General features: G+C 46.4%; 1 protein-coding gene across 2 annotated transcripts in view; it reads left to right on the top strand.

Annotated features, from left to right (window-relative positions):
* Positions 1-3,896: 3,896 nt before the first annotated feature.
* Positions 3,897-19,854, top strand: part of HLF (HLF transcription factor, PAR bZIP family member) — a 35,117-nt gene continuing 19,159 nt past the window's right edge. For both annotated transcript variants that reach the window (XM_071573296.1, XM_071573294.1), the window contains exons 1-2: positions 3,897-4,279; positions 5,397-5,732. In XM_071573296.1, coding sequence (XP_071429397.1) covers positions 4,174-4,279; positions 5,397-5,732 — 442 coding nt within the window. In that variant the 5' untranslated portion in view covers positions 3,897-4,173. The remainder of the gene's footprint in view (positions 4,280-5,396; positions 5,733-19,854) is intronic.

Raw genomic sequence — 19,854 nt, 5'->3', positions numbered from 1 at the left:
CACACACACACAGACTTTATTGAGTTTTAAAGAAACGGGCGTGAGCAGATGTAGATCCAAAGGCAGGACCAGGTGCAGGGCAGGTCAAGAGTCACACAAACGCGTCACCAGCGGTCCCCACTGTCCCTCCAGATGGGACATCGCGACCCGAGCGCGGCCTCTGCCCCGCAGCGCTCCCGAAGCAGCTTCGCCCCCGCGGGGGCGGCTCCGAGCGGGGCAGCGGCACCGCAGCCCCGAGGACACGGGGGCCGGGCAGGGGGGCCCGACACGGCCACAGCACGTCCCGCACGGTCCCCGCCGTGGGGCTGGACACAGGACACAGCGGGGACACGGCGGGGACACGGCGGGGTCACGGGAGGTGACGCGGGGGGGCGGCGGCGCTGCAGGCGTCGGTGTTGGTGCCGCCGCTCGCCCCGGCGGGACCCCCGCGGCAGGACATCCCTGTCCTCCGATAGGACATCCCCCTCCCCAGCAGAGGGACACGGTCCCACGGCAGGATATCTCCCATTTCGGCAGGATATCCCCTCCCCGGTAGGACATCCCCGACAGATCGCCCGGCAAGACATCCCTCCCCGGCAAGACGCTGCCAACGGGACCCCCGTTCTCCCAGAGGACATCCCTCGCAGTTCCAGCAGGACACCGCCCGGGCGGGTCCCTTCCCACCCGGTGCTGCGGGGGCGGAACAAGCCCGGGAGTGCCGGGAGGAGGGGGGGGTCTGTGCGCGCTCCCGCCCGCGGGCCCCGCCATCGGCACAAAGTAGGTCACAGCCCGCGCGCGTGACCGGCGGGCGGGGAGACCCGTGTCCGTGTGTTCGTGTCGGTGTCCCTGTGTCCGTGTGTCCGTGTCTGTGTCCGTGTCCTCAGCCCTGCCCAGCCCCAGCGGCCGGTGCCGCGCTCAGCGCTTTGCGGGGGTCGCGGTGTCGGTACCTCCCCGACAGGAGCGCGTCCCCGGGAACGCGCCGGGAAAGCCACCCCGTGGGCACCACCGCGATACTCGTGGGTCTGCAGCCGTGACCCGCTGGGCAGGGCATGGGGCTGGGGTGAAACGCGGTGAAATTCTAGCTGGAATCACAAAAAAACCGATAGCGCACCAGTGATGGGTGTCTGTGGCTGCTCGGAGCTGGGCAGGGGTGGATGCCCGTGGGTAGCAGGGATGGGTGTCTGTGGGTACCCAGAGCTGGGCAGTGATAGGTATCCATGGGTGGAAAGAGTGGGTGTCCATGGTTAGCAGGGATGGGTGTCTGTGGCTGCTCAGAGTGCTACCAAGTACTCCCGATCCAACACCTGTCCAGGTGGGATAGCCCAAGGCTGTGGTCACCTGGCAGTCCCCACCCAGCCTGTGTGGCAGCAGAGATACGGTATGCTTAGCACACCTTGGTAGAAGGATCCCTGATAGCTATAAAGAAATTTCAGGTTTAAAATTTTCCTTTTAAATTGTCTTTGCTAAAGAAAAGAATCACTTAAAAAAGATTAATGGTACATTAACCAGTGGGTACTTGGTATGAAAAGAATCGAACCTTTGGGACATATAACTGAGCTCACTTCGGTGATGGAAACAACCAGAAGCAGAAATAAAAATGGGCTGAGATTATTTTGGTTTTTAATAGGGTATCCATCAAGATAATTTCTATATAAACCCGAAGTTGCTGCATAGTCTTTCATAAGCCATAAAATAAACATTTAATGGGTGAATGCTAAGCTAAGAACAAACAGCAAAAAGACTATTTCCGTTGGAATATGGAGAAATTCAGGTAGTGTATCATTAGCTGTGTTTTGTCTTGGTTTGCCTTACCTGGACTGCAGTATGTGGGGTCAGCCAGTGGTCAAAATAGCAAAGGAATTGTAGCCAATAAAAGCAAAACTCAGTAACCTGTAGGTACAGAAAACATTGTGGTGTCCTGACAGCCTGGAATTTAGGCTACTTTTCAGGAAAGCTGCCTGTGTGGCAAGGCTGGAGTTAAATTACTGCTCCTGATGTACTGTGAAACCGAAAATAACAGCTCCAGCACCCTGCTCAGGTACTCCACTCAGCTTTCCTGGCTGCTCCATGAATCAAGAAGAGCTGTTTTGGCTTTCTCACCCTGGAGATTCCCAGCTCCTGGGTGTTGGGAATGCAGGGTCTGTAACTGTATACAGTGACCAGTGTCTGGTTGCTTCCTTTTGTTCCACACTTGCACTGATTCAGACATAATTTACCCCATTCGGTGAAAAGCAGTGAGGCAGTGCAGGTTTCCTGTCATTCTGTTGCCTTGAAAATGTTTCTTTCTCTTGAGAGTGTTTTTGTCTGTAATGATCAATAACCACAAAACCAAAACTAGTTGGGCTCAAGTTGAGTTTCCCTTGCACCCTGAACCAGTCTCGTTACTGGTGTGCCCCAGTATGGCCATTACTTTTACACCTTCTATTCTCTTCTCTTCACTGCTTATCATATCTCCTAAACGTATCTATTTTTCTCTGTACAGCATAGAAGAAACATTCTGTACCACATCTGCATATGGATTGGCAATCGCCCTAATCTTTGTCACTCATCTGTACCTCTGTAATTAAAGGTTTCCAGTAACCAGCAATTTGGCTGTCTGAGGCAACACTGGTATGTGTACAATCATTTAATAATCCAGGGTTTTTTTCTTGGTTAGGTGACCCTTAAAAACTCCTGTGCTGATATTGTCACACTCCTGCTCCAGTCGTGTGGCATCTGTGGCATCCAAAGGTTCTTCACAAGCCCTGCTCAGCCCTGCCCTAAGTCCGTTCATGTCACTCTGTCTCTGGTTCTGGAGGGGCTGATAATCACAATCCTCAGTTTTCAGGTTTTTGGTTGTGCCAGTGCAGTTTTATTGATTTGAATGTACTTTGGACTTGGATTCTTTGCTTGTTTGAGCCAGATCATTTGATGACATGCTAGTCAGTGCATGTAATTACAGATCAGAGAATCAGAATAGCCTGAGCTGGAAGGGACCCACAAGGATCATCCAGTCCAACTCGTGGTCCTGCACAGGACACCCCAACAATCCCACCATGTGCCTGAGAGCATTGTCCAAATGCTCCTTGAGCTCTGGCAGGAGTCTCCCTGTCTGGAGACATTCCAAACCCACCTGGACCTTGGCAGGGCGGTTGGACTGGGGGATCTCCAGCGGTCCTTTCCAACCCAAAGGATTCTGTGGGATGGTGGGAGCCAACCCTGCTTGTGGTCATGACAGCACTGTCACCCCGGGGTACCTGGGAGAGAGGCACTGGGAGCACTGGGAGGCACTTGGAGGCATTAGGAGAATTGAGAGGTGCTTGGAGATGCTGGGAGGCACTGGGAGCACTGGGGAGACACTTGGAGGCTCGGAGAAGCACTGGGAGCCATTGGGAATAGAGAGGCGCTTGGAAGCACTGGGAGGCACTTGGCGGTGCTGAAAGGCGCTGGAGGGCACCGGGAGCACTGGGAGGTACTGGAAACACCGGGAGCCACTGGGAACACTGGGAGGCGTTGGGAACACCGGGAACACTGGGAGCCACTGGGAGCCACTGGGAACACTGGGAGCTGCGGGAGCTCCGTGCGGCTCCAACCAAATCCTCCGGAGCGAGTGGGCCCCGCGACCCGCCGGGCGCCCCTCACACACCGCGGGTGCCGCTCCCGGGGGTCGGGGGCGGGGGGCACCTTCACACTCAGACGCACCGCGCGGGGGTCAAACGGTCACCCTCATTACCATCTCATTACCATCTCATTAACATCTCATTAACATCCCTCCCGGTTACCGGGGGCTCCCCCCAGCCGTCCCCGCGCGTGCCGGGGCGGGGCTTACAGGGGGCGTGGCCACCACAAGGGGGCGTGGCGCGACCCTTGCGCCAATGGCGGGGCCGTTACCGGGAGTGACGTCAGCGGCGGCGGCGGCTGCACGTGGGCGCGGGGCGGGCGCGCGCAGAGCGGCGCAGAGCGGGCGGCGGGAGCGGCGGCGGCGGCGGCGGCGGAGCTGCTGCTGCTCCTCCTGCTCCTTCTGCTGCTCCTGCTCCTGCTCCTGCTGCGCGGCGGAGGGGCCCGACCCGCGCCCGGTCCCCGCCCTGTCCCCCTCGCCACCGACCCCGCACCCGTGTTCGGCAGGCGGGAAGGAAGGGAAGGACCCGCTCGCCGAGCAGCTGCCCCCCCACCTCCTCTTCCTCCTCCTCCTCGTCCTCTCCCTCCACAGCGACCATGTCGCGGCCGCTCCCGCTGAACCCCCCGTTCCTGCCGCCCACCTACGGCGTGCTGAAGTCGCTGCTGGAAAACCCGCTCAAGCTGCCGCTCGCTCACGAAGACGGTGAGGCTTCCCCGGCGGGCCGCACTCGCTCCCTCGGCTTTCCCCTCGCCCCCATCCCCGGAGGGCATCGCTGTCCCTTTTTCCCTTCCTCCCACCCCTTCTGTGTCCCCCCAACTGCGGGGATTGAGCCCCGGGACGGTTCGGTCTGACCTAACGGGGATGAAGGTGGAGGGCAGCGGGTGTTTCCTCGGGCGCTGCTGGGTTTTGGGACCCCCACCCGAACCCCGGAACAAACCCCTGCCGGCCCCGCATCCCCCCCCGGTTTAGCGGGAGAAAGTTGCGGCTTTCCGCGGAAAAGCGGAGGCAGCGCGGGCAGAGCCGCGCCAAGGATTCTCCAGGATCAAAAACTCAAACCCAGGGAAGGTTTTGGGGAGCCACAAGGCTTCTTTCTTCCTGTATCCTCGGCAGGATTTCACTGTTGCATGAGGTTAAAAATAAAACGCGGCGAAGGCTCGGTGGTTGACAGGAAGCTCTATCAGTTCGGATTCCTCGCAAATCTTGTGGAGATATCAGGCGTTTCCCTTAAAATGTTTGTGTAGGACTCACTGGGTGTTGTAGAAATGAGAAAGCATCAGTTTAACTTCTTCTTTGCTTCTGCCTTTGAGTTTTTCGTTGTGTCTTGTGCACACCAAAATCGTGACCTGTCACTGCATTAGTAACGTGAAGAAGTGTTGAAATTTCAGGGCTGCTTTCCTTGTGAAAGGACCAGCAAGGCTGGGACCTTAATTTTGAAATATGGCACAGCAGCAAATTCTGGGAATTTCAGGTTACGATTATTCCTTTGCAACAGAATACACCAACAGCTTCCAGTTTGCTGCAATACTTAAATACTCACTTTTAAGTCTGTTGAGTGTTTATTTAAGCTGATATTCAATGCCATGGAATTGTTAACTAAAAATAGAGGGAAATCTCATAGAACGTGGTTGGATCCAGCAAAGGTGCTCAGTTGGCACTGACCCCTCAGTTCTCTATCAAGTGAATCAATAAAGTGAATCAGTTTCTCTGCAGGGAGTATTCCTTTCTTACCACCTCTGAGTGCAGCAGAGATAATGGAATTAGTAGTAGCTCATATTATAATTACTGACCTCTTACGTTTTTATTATTTTTTCTGTTGAAGCATTCGGTAAAGAAAAAGACAAAGAGAAGAAGTTAGATGATGACAGCACTGGTACCACAGTCCCTCAGTCAGCTTTCTTGGGTCCAACATTATGGGACAAGACACTGCCATACGATGGAGACACTTTCCAGTTGGAATACATGGACCTGGAAGAATTCCTCTCAGAAAATGGCATTCCACCCAGCCCAAACCAGCACGAGCCAAGCCCACACCAGTCAGGTCTCCAGCAAGCTACCTCAGCATCACCTTCTGTCATGGACCTCAGCAGCAGGGCTTCTACTTCAGTCCATCCAGGCATGGTGTCGCAGAACTGCATGCAGAGCCCGGTCAGACCAGGTAAATCAGCCCCAAGAACTTCCCCAGGGAATTTGGCAGGAGCCCTCCTCCTCCTCAGGGTAAATCAGAACTTCTCCCTGTGCACTTGGCAGGCAGCCTAGAGCCCATAGGATTTGAGTCATTCACACTCCAGAAAATAGAAATAATGGTTCTAGTTATCAGTAAATTGCTCCACCAGGATTTTTGCTTAAATTATCTAAGGAAGCTGTGAAAATTCCAAGGAGACTTCTTTTCTTTGTTGGTAACCTTGCTGGCAGCAGGTAAAAAGACCACAAACAGAGTGGCAGAGATGCCATATTGTTAAATGAGCAGGGAGGTCTATGAAAGGGAACATGCCTTCAGCCCATATTTGATGTGAGAACACAGGAGTGGGCACTTGTTTTGAAGTTAAAGCTCATTTGAAATTTTGGCCATAATTTTACTCTCTATTGAGCAAAGTAAAATTTGCCACAGGAACTGAATTTTGGAACTACATTATAATCTTGCTTAAATTGGCGTAAACTGAGTGAAACTCTGACCTGAGTTTGTAACTTGCATCTGTAGTCACCTCAAGCTTAAGAAAACATCATGGAGTCCAAGGTCTGGTTGTAATGCACAACTCCAACCCGTTTGATGTCAGTGGAAGTCTTCTATTAGTTTATTAGCACTTGAGATCATCCCTTTAGAGACACGAGTATGAATCCAGAATGTAACTGCTCTGGCTTCACACCAGCATGGCTGAGATCATGGCCAGTGGAACGGTGTCAACGCTGAAGTTTGGAAAACATGAAGCTTTGCCTTTTTTCTTTAAAAAAGAATAAAAAAGTACCAAGAGTGACTTATTTACTGTGCTCTTCTGCTCACATGAGGTGTGCTAGAGCAAACTGTGCTCTTGGCAGCAGGAAACCACTCCTCTACTTCTGCTTGATCCTTTGCCATGCTCAGCGTGCGAAGTCATTGTCAGAATCATCTGATAAGGAGGCAAAATAAATAAATAGAGGTACAGAAGTTGTGGAGCAGGATGAAATAGGAAAGTCTTACAAGCCTGCAACATTGCTGTCTCGTTAAAAAGAAATAACCCCCCCCAAAACCTCTCAAACCTGTTAACAGGTTTCTTGGCCCCCCATCAGAAGTGTTTGTTTAGTCATGGATTTCATTTACTTTTATGTGGATTTGACTTCGCTTTGTAATTCAGTTTCAAGGCTTTTCATGGTTAACTAATAACTTATAAGGGTTTCCAAAGTTAAAAGAGCAGGATATAAAACCCTTTGCTTTTTCAGAGCCAGCTTTAAAAATATTGCTTGTATCCACACTGTTTTCTGTTGCATATGCACACACAAAATTAAAAGGAGATAATCTGTCCTCATTCTCTTTTTTTCAGAGGAGCCTGGTTATGAGCCAGGTTTTTAACGACCACCTGTCAGAATTTATTTGTAATTAGCTGTCTGTGTGATTTTTCAACTCATTGATTTTTTTTAGCTTTTTCCTAAGCCATTTGCAGCTCAGGGTTATGAACTTGCCTCACTGTGCAATTTTTTATTGTTGTAAAGGATGTCGTGTCTCGTGGGGTAGGATAAAACCTCTAAATTTGCAGATATTTTCCCCCAGAACATCTTTCCTTAAGGAGAATAGAATTTTTTGTTAAATGTGGCTTTTATAAAAGGGAGCTCATTTCACTCCTTAAATAATATTTTCTTACCCCTCATTACAGGTAGGAACTGTGACTTAATTAACAGTAGTCTGGTTTATCATCAGGTCATTGAAATTTTTATGTGCTGTCATATGAAAATCTTACTTTGATGATCAGTTTTGAAGAGAAGATCATCTTACAGTTTAGCATTTGAGCAAGTTTGAGGATATAACAGTATATATTTAAAAAAATTGAGTAAAAGTGAACATTTAGGGTTGTCATAAAAGTGCCAAGGCAAATGTGCTGCTTTGCAATACAGAGGTAAATGTTAAAATCATTCCTATGGAGCCTGTTGGTTAATGTATCTTAAGACTTTTAAAATAGATTTTTTTTTAAACTGCCACATATTGTAAGGGTGTTTAATTGGTGTGTGCTAGCATTCCAGTATTCATAGCTGTTGGGATGTGTATTGTTATAATAACCCCAGGAAAAACTAGTGTAGAGTATACAATTACAATAAAAATTCATTTCTTGTAATCCTTTAGGAAAATGCATTTTTTAGGTGCTAGTAATTCTCCCAAATCTTGGTTTTCAAAGTCTGGCCATACATACATATACATACAATTCTCCTACAAATATTTCCTTGGTGTGTCTTCTGACTTTTGCCCTGCGTTGGAAGCCTGTTTGAGCATGTGGAGCTGAAGGAAGGGTCAAACTCTGTGCTGCTCCTGTCCCTGCCTGGAGGGCTCTGCAGGTTTGGGCGTCACTGCGGTTGGTCAGAATTCCCAGCCTGGCTGTGCCGTGTCCGGGGTGGGATTCACCTGCACGTGGAGCCCTGAGTGTGACCAGGGATGTGCCCGCGGTGTCTGGGACAAGAGGTTTAATTGTGTGCACCCATCTGTGTGTGGGAGTGAGTGGCATTGCCCAAACGTGTTTTATACCATCTCTGGAAATCAGGAAATCTGCACTGGTGGTCACTCAGGAGTATCATCGGGCTCAGCTGACCTGGCTGTAGGCAGGACATCACCAAAATCCTCACTGATTCCCACCCAGCCCCCCAAAAAGTAACAACAAAAAGAATCTGTATAAATTTATTTGAATACAAATTCTGTATTTCCAGCTCAGGTGGTCTGGTTAGTGGAAAAATGTTAAGACTCACCAGTTTATAATCTGCAAAGAGTAAAACAAGCATCTGCTTTTATATTTCTGTTAAGGGGATGTACCCATAGCAAGGATTGGTTTTCTTTTGGTAAGGAGAGACATAGGGCTATGGCTGTTGCAAGATTGGAACTGTGGATTTTCACAGTACTGATTCTGTTAATAAAAAACTGTGTTTTGTTTAATTTTTGCATTCCAGACCAACAGTCATTGTCATGTGTAGATGCATTTAAAACTTCTTTTTTTGTCCCGGTATTGGATGCTGGTAGGTTGGTAGAAATGGATAGTCTTCTCAGAAAAAGGTTTTCAGATTTTATGAAGCTTTTAAAAATAACCCATTACTGCAAACACGTTTTTGTGGTTCTTCATCTGTTGCACACCTTGTGTTGTCTTTTGCCTTGTTTTTTGATGGAATGTAAATCTCTGTTTAACAGCAGAGCCCTTAAGGAAATTTGGAGTAATTTTTAGCAGGTTTGCAGGTAACCAACTGATGTTGCTTTTTACCTGGCTCTTTCCCTGTATAGCCCTGAGGGGAATGACTGGGGCAGGTTCTGTAAAGCGTTTGTATGGTGTGAATTAGAGTTCAGAAGCATCAGCTAAGCCTGGTGGGATTTTGTGGTTTAGATCTGAGTTCTTTGTTTGCCTCCAAAGCCTTGGATGTGGGGCTGTCACAGGGATGGATAACCAGGTGTGTTTCTGCCCTGCTCCCTGAGGAAAGTGAGGTTGTGGGAGGCTCTGAGAGAACTCCCTCCTTCTCTGTGTTCCATGATGGTGGTTTTCGGTCTGTGTTGCCTGGATGGCTGGGTGCCTTCGACTATTTGCCAAAGATTATTTAAGGAAAGAAAAAAAGGATAAACAATCTTTGTAATCTGCTGCAGAAATATAACTCTGTGCAATACCTGCGAGTCTTCGCTTTCAGTTATAAAAAAATATTTAGAGGCATGTTAATCAAAAAGCTGAGAACTGTTTGCAGGTGAAGTGTGCTTATACCTCTAACCCCCCTAGGAACACAAAGATTTTTATTAAATGTCATGGTTTGTTTATTCAGCAGAGATATTCCATGCAGAGTACATTATGGACTCAATGATCCTTGTGGGTCCCTTCCAACTCAGAATAGTCTGTGATTCTGTGATCTGTATCCACTGCCTCTTGCTTCACACAGGCGCTGAGCTGTGTGACTGACACCAGGCAGGGCTGGGTGGCTTTCGGCGTTTTCTTGGAGCTCCTGTTTGCGACAGGCACAGCAGCCAACTGGGAGAGGTCTGTTCTTGCTCCATGCAGCCTCCTGGCTGGATACTGGGGATGACTTGGTGCAGGGGCAGCCCAGAAAGGGTGTGTGTGCAACACTCCCTTTATTGCAGCCTCCCTCCATTCCCCTGTGTTCCTTCATATGACCTCCTCCTCCAGCCGTTCAGAGCGAAGGGCGGCATTCCCAGCTGCCAGCCTGCCCTGCAGAATCCTCTCCTAAGCTTTAATAATCACTGTTTACAAGCAGGAAGGTATTGCATGAGCCCCCCTCTCTTAGAGGCAAAGGGCTCTACCTGCAGCACCAAGAGGAGCTGGGAATTTCCTGACCTTTGGTCTCCCACGTGACAGTGGGAATGACCAGCTCAGCCACCGTGGGGCTGGTACAGGAGCTGCTCTTCACATTGAGCCTCACGTGAGGCTCCGTGTGCCTGCAGGACCATGTGCCCAGGCACGTGTCCCTGCCCTGTGCGGCGCTGCCATCACCACCAGCCCATGCCCAGACCGCACTGAGATGGAAAAGCTTCACTCTGGACTGCCACAGCAAGGGAGGTTCAATCTGCAGACAAGCCTCACAAGCTCTCTGGATCAAAGGGAGATGCAAAATATATTCAGGCAAATATTAAAAATAGCCTGTCACATGATAACGGGGGGAAAAAAGTGCTGAATGCACAAGGCTTGTTAATGCTGGAAGCAAGAACACTGTGTCTCCTTCAAGGGAGCTAATTTTAATATTCACTGTTAAATGTTGATTATTGGTTAAATAATTGCTCAACTGCATGAAGGAACTTGAAGCTAATTCAGAGTTGAAACAGTAAACAGCATGAAATAATCTTGTGTGTTATGGTATGTTTTCAAATACCCATGGCCTGACTCTCCAGGTCGCGTTGGGAATAGTGAATTCTGCACAGATAGAGCTCCTTGGGCAAGTGAGGGCTGTCCAGAGTTAGGAAGAGGATACACACAGGAAACACTTAGGATAGTTGTGGTTTTGGTGTTTTTTGGTAACCTTAAGTGTGTCTGAGTGTCAGACTTGTTGCAGTTACCTGGAACAAGCACAGTGTCTTTCTCAGAGCTTTGCTGTCCATCTCAAAGTGCACTGGAGAGTGATTGCAGACTCTCAGAGCAGTGATTTGATTTTATTTAAGAAGCAAGTACACCCTGAAGTCTTTCATAAAACAATACATATAGTAAAGAGAGCAGAGCTCATCAGGAGATGTATACAAAGACATTGATATTATCTGATTAGATGAAGCTACTTGGAAACACATTAAATTGTTCAATCTTTACATATTTATATGACAGCAAACTGGCAGTTGTGGGAGCTGCAGTGGCCAGATTCTGCCAATTAATCTCAGCAATAAGTACTTTACTCCTCAAGGGGTCTCACTGATTTCTGTGTGGCTCAGCAGGCAGGCAGCTTGTTGACTGCTCTCCCTCAGCTCCCAGGTGGAGCAGCAAAATGTCACCATTCACTGTCTTGTCATTCATCTTTCCTGATTTTTATTTTTTTTTAATGAGGGGTAACAGCTCTCAGTGAACCAGTGGAATTTTCACAGGATGAAGGGGCATAGTCACCATTAGCAAAGAGGACTTCAGAGCATTATAAAATCAGAAGCTTGTTTGCCTGGCAGTGCTACTATTTAGTATTTATATTGCACAAACATGATCATAAATTTCTATTTTCTTTTTTTAAGCCTTCCTTTCATAACAAATAAAATAGGTTTTCAATATTTTGCCTGAATTTCACAGAAGACTGGTGATCAGAAAAAATTATTTCAACTAAGTTACATTCAAGGAAAACTGTGGGTTGATTTCTTCTACATTAAGTAGATAATGAAAGCTCTGAAAATACCTATTTGCTTAAACCTCAAATCTGTTCCCTTTTATGGACTAAGATAGGCATAATGACTTGGTATAGGAAATGAGTGTAAAATGCACAACTGTGTCACAATGAGTGTACGACAAACAGATTTTTGTAGCTTGTATCATTTTTTTGGTGTTAAAGAAGCTCTCTGTTCATCAGAAAGCTGAATTTGGTCCTGAGAGCTTCAGAGCTACTGTGGGGAGAACTAACACAGAGGCAGGTAAGGCACCATGTGTTTGCAGCATTTCTTTCTGTTCTGTTGGGGCTTTGCATAACTGAGGTGTTACCCATCAAGCTTTAAACAAATACAGGTTATTTTTCAACCTCTCAAGAGTTCTGACACTCTTGAAGCTGTTGCACAGTTCTGCTTCTCTGTCCTGTTCTCACAATTAAATCTTGAAGGGCTAAATTTGGCCCAGATTTTCATTGTGTAGCATCCAACACCATGACTTAGCTCCTCTGATGTGGCCCAGTCTTGCTTCAGGGTCCTCTGCTCAACTTTGAGAGAAACAGCTTTAGCTCTTCATCTTACTTGTATTATTCTCTTGTTCAAATTATTTGCCATTTAATTAAAACAGGCATTGAGCATCTTGCAGCTCTTTGCTTGTATTTTGGTGTATGGCTGTAGGTAGGAGGAAAAAAAATCCAGATTTCTTTAGGGTTCTAGAAAACTGAAGCTCCTTTTTAACTGGAACACAAATCAAGATTATTACTGAAACAAAACCTGACAGGAACCCACAGGTCAATGCATTAACATACATTTACTACAAGCAGAAAAGGATTGAACTGGGCCAATAACTCACCTGTAACACAATGCCATCCTTAGATATGTAGGTGTATAAGCAGAGAGGCAAAAATACAGAGTTGGGCAAAGATTTGTTGAGGATGCAGAATGGTTTAAAAAAAAATGAAGTGCTCTTTTCCAATTAGCCTTAGGGAGCTCAGCTTGCTGTAAATTCTTTGTTCTGGAACATGGCTGTGGACAATAGGTCAAAGATTAAGTAATTCATTACAGAACTGGTTGGTGCTCCTGAATTTAATAAACAAATGAATGAACAGGGTTCTCTGTCCATAGCAAGGTCCATGACTTTGTGTGGCACTTACTGGATTTGAAGTTTTATTTAAAACACCTTCAAGGCCTCCCCACTTACTTAATGTGTATGTAGACATTGGTGTATTCGAGGTGACCTGGTAGCTTAGCAATCCTGGTACAGCTGAAAGCACTCAAATTAAATGTGGAGAGGAAGGAAACTGTAAATTGTATTTGGAAAAAAATGAAGGAACAATAACGTGAAACTTGAAAGCACAAAATGCTGCAGAAGTGTGTTTATTGAAGCAATCAATATTTTTAGGGCAGCGAGATTGCCGAAATAATAGCACTAAACCTTCTTGGAGGAGAGGCTGCAGAACATAAAGCCCAGGCTCAAGGCAAGAGGGCTGCACTGAAGCAGAGGAGATGACTTAAATCAGTTTAGTCATTTTTACAAACTCACCATTGCAACATTTGGAAATGAGTCTTTCTCCAGCAAGAAGCCTGCTTAAAAAACCAGCTGTGTGCTCAGCTTAATGCTTAGTAAGTGGGAACTGAGCACTCAAACCCAAATCCTGTTCCTCATCAAAAAACCAGAGAGGGTTAAACAGCCTTAATTTGAAGGGCCCTGCAGCAATCAGCCATAGCACTGTTCCCTCTTTGTGCTGCACAGTGGAAATACGGATGTTGGTGAGGTGTGTGAGATCCCTGCAGTTGTGGGGGCATCGCCCTCCTGGGGCTGCAACTCCTGCAGCTCTTGCCTGCTGTGACAAATGAGCACTGGGGTATTTTATTTTTTTTTTGGCCTGGTTTTCTATGAAAGCAAACCAAATCGAGTCATGCTAGGTATGTGTGGCCTCTTGCCTGTTCCTGCTTGCTGATTTTTGAGTATGCTGGCTGATTTTAACCACATGTGGCACAAAAGTTGCGATTCTTAAGGAATAATTACAGTCCTAAAATTTCATGAAAATAGGTGAGGGGATACAGGAGTGGATATAGGATGGGAATATGTTGCTGAGCTGGGAGAGTAATGTAAATGTGCTTTTTCTACATCTGAAAATTTATACAAGACCTTTGAAATGCCTGATCCGTGTGAAATGCTTCTAGAAAAGCTGACAGCCTTTTAGACACCATGAGATGTCAATTCTCTTTGAGAAAAGAATCTGCAAGAAACCAAACTTAATTGGATTAGTGTGTGTTGGAGGCGGGGGGGGTGGTCACAAATTTTTTCCCACCATTATTCTTCCTTAGGAATCCTCAGCTTCCCACGTTATGTGATTATATGAGACTCTGAGGTTTCATTTAAAAAGCAAAGTTAGTAAACCAGCTATAGGTTTGTAAATAATATCTATGAGGTTTTGATCCTGGACAGTTGAATGGTCTTGATCCTCTCTGAAGCTGAGCGCAGTTACTTTACCTAAAAACTATCTAACTTTTACATGACCTTGCAATATCCTGTTCCTCTTGTGCAGCAGAATCGCCCCAGCTCCACTGCCTTGGTTGGAACTACCTTGTGGTGAGATAACTCAGGTTTGAGGGCTCTTATCACGACTATTGCAGTATCACAGGCGGGCAGCTGTCCAAGTGACCTTGTGTGCCCATCTCCCCATTCATCCTGCTCAGCACTGGGAAACTTTCCACTCTGCCACCGGGGGCAGGGCTGGAGGGAGGTTGGGAGTGAGTGAGGAACAGGGGAGAGCAAGAGTGGGCTAAAAATGCTGAGGGATCAAAGAGGAAAAGTGGGTCGTGCAGGGTGTGTGTGCTGGGAGAAGGGACAGGGAAGCACAGGCGAGGGGAAGATTTGTTTTCCCATTGGCTTTTCAAAGTTGTGCAATTTAAGAATTGGATTAACCTGATATGACTTTGTTTTTCTGCCAGATTAGATATGTTGAGTTTCTTGGCTTTGTGAATTGTACAGTACATTGTGTGCTGTAAAATATGGGTGTGTCGGGATAAAGCTGTAGTGACACAACCCGCTCTCGGTGTAATGCAGCACTGCTGGGTGGACCCCCTGCTCCCTCAGTGTCCCATTCCCTCTGCCCCAAGCACAGGCTTGTTAGGCATTTACAAATCAGATGGAGCCTCTCTGTGTCCCTGCATTCTGTTTCCAGATACCCTTTGTGGCCAGGGAACACTTACATGAGGTTCAAAAGCCCATTTGGTCTGGCAGTAGCATATGTGACATGAAGTGTCTTTAAAAAAAAAAAAGAAAAAGTTGTGTGAAAAGATAAGAGTTTCTTCCTGCTTCCTCAGTCAGGATTAAGTTGGAGAGGGTTTATTGGGAAATGTTGCATTTTTTTGTGTGTTAATACTGAAACATTGCCTTGAGCTTAACTTTGGAAGAGTGAAAAATCAGATACAGATCTGAAATAACTGCAACTGCTGAGCTCACTGTTTTTTGAAGTACACCACAGCAGCATATCAGTGTCAAAGTAAAATTTTCACAGCATTACATGTTTGCTCAATGGTTTGTTGTTTTTTTCTTTTTCTTTTTCTTTTTTTTTTTGCTGCTGCATTCATCCTGAGATAATTTAGTTTGGTGTATCCTTTTCATACGCTGGGCTGGCCCCATGGAATAGCCCAGTTCTCTGTGCTTATGGCAGGGTGAGGGTGCAGTAATGCAACTGGGCAGCTAAGGAAGGGTGGCCACGGTCACAGCCTGTCGAGGTGGGTGATCCTCTGATTAGCAGAGTGTGCAGACTTTGGAGAGTGAAACTCTAAATACCTTAAGACACCGTTGTTTAATTCCCACTCTTGATTTCCAGACTTTTCCAGGGACCTCAGCTACCCAAGCAGGTTAGTGACGAGGGACTGATAGATGTACACTGAAAAATGAGGAGTTAATTCCTCTGCCTGTAGTGAATATTGCTTCCCTTGGAGGAGAAGAGCATAAATAAGAGATCAGGTTAATAAGTCACATATCTGGACTGTGTCATGCTCCTCAGCCATGTGCTGTGACAGTGGTTTACTCCACTAATTCACAAAAGCAAAAGGCCACGAGGCTCACTCAGCAGTTGAAGGTTTTTCTGAAGTGGGGTAGAATGGTGATTGAACTATTTTTTGAGAGCAACACCATCACTCAACTCTATACTTACATGAGAGAATTGGGAAAGAGTGCAGTGTATTTAAAGTTAACCTGCATATCTACCTTCTGAGGAGGTTAAACCACAAGCCTTTAGTTACAGATGTTGCACAGCTGTGGTTTGGGTGTCTGCTTGAACCACCTGAGTTATTGGTGCCTTGACACTTAAAAATCAGGGCATGGATTGTCCAGGCTCCAAGGCCTGATGTTCATGTATCCATAGTCACGGGGCTGCTCTTGGAAAGGCTGATCTTTCAGTTGGACTGGACTCATCACCAGGTTTAAGAAACACTTTCCCAAAGTCTCTTATCTGCTCAATTTTCTCAGTGCGACACGGTTGATGTCATTGTTGAAGATCGTGGCAGTCTCTGTCCTGGAGCTGCTCTGAACACGTGTTGGGGAGTCATTAGCCAGAGAGGAGGAAAGAGCTGGAGGTGTAGTTGTCAACTCATGTGCATCTCTGATTTCACCAGGTGCTGCACGTGTCTCATTTATCAATTTCTTTCTGTTAGAAAGTAAACAAATCTCACTTTTCTGAGGTACTCTGCTGACTGTTTTAGCTGAGTTGCTCTTATCTGCAGTAGGGATGTACTTCTGTGGTCTTGTGTTTTGGGGCTTTTCTTTCTGCCCCCACATGTGACACACTCTCACGGGACATGTGCAGCTCTGACTCGGGCCAGGGGTGCTTGTTGTCCATTAAGTCAGTTATTTAAAAATATTATTACCACTTCTATTGAAATACAATACCTGATCATCAGAGCAGCTTTTAGCCCTTTAGACTCTGCAGGATTTTCAGACTGAATCCTTTGGCCAAATTCTGTCTCATTTGATGAGTGTTTCTGTGTTCAGCAGTGCCACTGGGGGGCTTGTTCAGGTGGTGTCTGCATACTCTGAACCCTGGAGGATGTCCCAGCCCACCTGGGGCCACATCCTGGGAGGCCTGAGCACCTCTGAGTCTCCTCAGGGTGAAATTCAGTCACTCAGCATTTTGCATTTTTGAACCAGTGATGGGTAGCTCTGAGTCCTGTACAGTGAAGTGCCTTTTCCAAATCAGGTTCTCTCAGGATCACTGTCTGTAACTACCTGAAGGGAAGTTCTGGCCAGATGGGGCTTGGTCTCTTCTCTCAGGCACTCAGCAATAGGACAAGGGGCATGGGCTCAAGGTCTGCCAGGGGAAATTGAAGTTGGAGATCAGAAAAATATTCTTTGCAGAGAGAGTGCTCAGGCATTGGAATGGGCTGCCCAGAGAGGGGGTGGATTCACCATTCCTGGAGGTTTTTCAACTGAGATTGGATGTGGCACTGAGTGCCATGATCTGGTAAAGGGACTGGAGTTGGACCAAGGTTGGACTTGATGATCTCAGAGGTCTTTTCCAACCCAATCCATTCTATGATTCTGTGATTCTGTGATTATGATCTGCATCTGGAAGGAGCTGCTGGTGTGTAAGTCCAGTCGAGATCCAGCTGAATGCTGGGTGCTCAGCACCCCAGTGGAATGAGCCCAGTTAACACTAAAACACAGCCCTGGAACCCCCAAGCTTTAGGCAGACTCCCTGAGCAGTTTGTTGCTGCCTGTGGCTGGTTGTTTCCCACTTTCTCACGTTCTCCCCGAGCCGCTGCTGTACAGTCTGAAGATCACATTTAAGCAGCACAAGGAAATCAGCTTGGCCCGCCAGGCTGCTCCATCACGTGGCTGCAAATGTGTTCACTCTGTTCTGCCAGATTATGGCTGGCTGAGCAAAATACAGTGGAGCTCTGGGCTGCTGGCCAAGCTTTTATTTCAGTTTGGAGCTTACAGCCACATATTTGCTATTTGGCAGGACATCCACTGGGGTATATTTGGATAGTAATCTAGCATTGTTTTGCTGCTTTTTTCTTCTCCCTTTTTTTTTTCTTTTGGTGCTTTTTTTTGGTTTGTTTTAATGCACATAGATAGTATAATCCCAACATTTACTTGGGCCAGTCTATACAGGATTTCACAGTGTGCACCGTTATGTGTGTGCACTCAGAACTTGTAGCCATGACCTTTGATAAATATAAGTCAAAGCAATTAACTTTCTTCTATTGAAAAATGCTGGATGTCCTACTCTTTGCCCCCTCTGTGCCGATAACAGAGCTGTGTTGTTACTCTTTCCAAGATCAAAAGCCTCACTAGGGTTTGATTGAAGTCCAATTATGGAAGGAAGTAGCTGTGCTGGAGCTCTGAAAATAGCAATAATTGTTAAAATAATAAAGTGTGTCCTTGTGTGTCTTTATAATATTTAAAACTTCTTTTGGGGGGAAGGGGGTGGCTTTCCTCTAGTTTTTAAAATGAAAATATTAGCAAATGTCTTGGGAAAATAGGAGTGTGCTATTAGAAGAACAAGTATCCTTTGCTGGATTTCTCACTTCAGTTCTGTTCTCCACCCCAAGTTGCCTTCCTCAGAAGCTGTTTGCCTGCAGCCTGACTCATGCAGGAAAATAAAGCTGGATTTGATTCTTAGCTGTATGGGAGGCTTTGGGTTTGAGGGTATAAAAGCTTTATGAAGCAAACTCATTTTTTTGTCTGTGAAACAAAAAAAAAATAGGCTTTTCAAAATACAGTGTGTTTTGGAAAGTTGGCTCTGGGTTTGAAACCCCAACATCTCCAAGGGCACCCATGTGTAAAAAATAGACATAAAGCTTGAGGAGGGGGGGCAAAGTATGATGGCAAGCAGGAGTATTTGAGGAGCAGTTCCTGTTGGTTTATGAAGGCACATCTCTCTTGAAATATGCTGAGGGGGTTGGTTGGTTTGTTGAACCTAGAAACCTGTTTGTAGGGCAACTTCATCAGTAACCTGAGCTGTCTCTGAGCAGATCAGTACTGGCAAAGCTGAAAGACTTTTCCCCAAATCTGTACATTGTTGTTTGGAATATAAAAATGTATGTTTGATTTTCTCTGAGTCTTTCCTGCATCCTCAGAGAGAAAAGAACTGACCTGGTGGTGGGACTCACCTGGAGTCAACTGACAGAGCTTCAGCAAGGGAGGGCTTGGGGCTTGATGTTAAACCTCAGCATGTCTAAATGCCTGTTTATCAGTTGTTTGGTTCATTTAAACATCAATGTGAGTAAATGGAAATGGAGATGGTAACATGGACAGTGCACTGATTGCTGTAGGGGCTCCTTTGGTGCTTATAGAGCTGTGACTGGTTTGAAATTACTGCAAGATTTTACCAGGGTTTGTTTTTGTGTGTTTGTTTTAACTCTCATGTTTGCACACTCATCTGGTATAGGTAGGAAAAGATAATCCCTATACAAAAATCAACCCTTGTGTCCTTTTTCCAGACACCTGAACTCAAAATCACCAAATACTCAAGTAAAATCTTTGCATTAAAGATAATTGGTATAAGCCCAGAGGACTGTATACAGCAGGACTAGGATGTTCTTAGTCCCTTGAATTATTAGGACAGAACCTGTTAATTCTTTCATTTAAGCCTTACTGTTATGCTCTCTCTGTTGCAGTAAGAATTATTAAATTTTTCTTCATTTACTTAAACATTTTTTTTAAATTATCTATTTATTCCGATCGTAACACATTTTTAACTATATAACATCTATAAAATACTCTGCCTTTTCAGTTCCCACTCTTACTGGGTTGGGATGGATCTTTGGAGCACAAACTGCTTCATTGCCTTCTGGAAATGTTAGTTGTCAAAAAAGCAGCCTGAGCAAGAGGTACCCTGTTGTTCAGCTCAAAGGTGTTTATTCATTGACAGCTCTCAGAAACAGCCCTGCCTGATCTCTGGGAGCTGCTGAAACTCATCAAGCAGGTTCCTGCTCACCAATTATCCAGTTAAGCAGAAAGAGGAAAGGTGATTCTCTTGCTTGTTTTTTTCTTGGCTGAGTTTAACCTGTCCTTTCCCAAGCTGGAGTTGTTGTGGATGTGCATAATGTGGGAATGCAGCAGTGAGAGTAAGAAGGAAAAGGGTTAGAGGGGCCCTCTGGTCTTGCACAGGATCACAATCATCAGGGTTTGCATCCTTCAAGTGGGCAGAGACCTGGAGTTTCCAGCATAAATCTAGAGCTTTCTGATTCTCAGCTGAGCCCTCCCCAACGTCCCTTAAGCAGCTTTTTGTCTCACTGTTAACAAAACCTTAAAAAAGTTTCCCCCCCT

Source organism: Pithys albifrons, chromosome 19 (assembly GCF_047495875.1).
Source record: "Pithys albifrons albifrons isolate INPA30051 chromosome 19, PitAlb_v1, whole genome shotgun sequence".
Classification (NCBI taxonomy): Eukaryota; Metazoa; Chordata; class Aves; order Passeriformes; family Thamnophilidae; genus Pithys; species Pithys albifrons.
The sequence above is the reverse complement of the archived record's forward strand: the minus strand, read 5'-3'. Positions and strand labels throughout refer to the sequence as shown.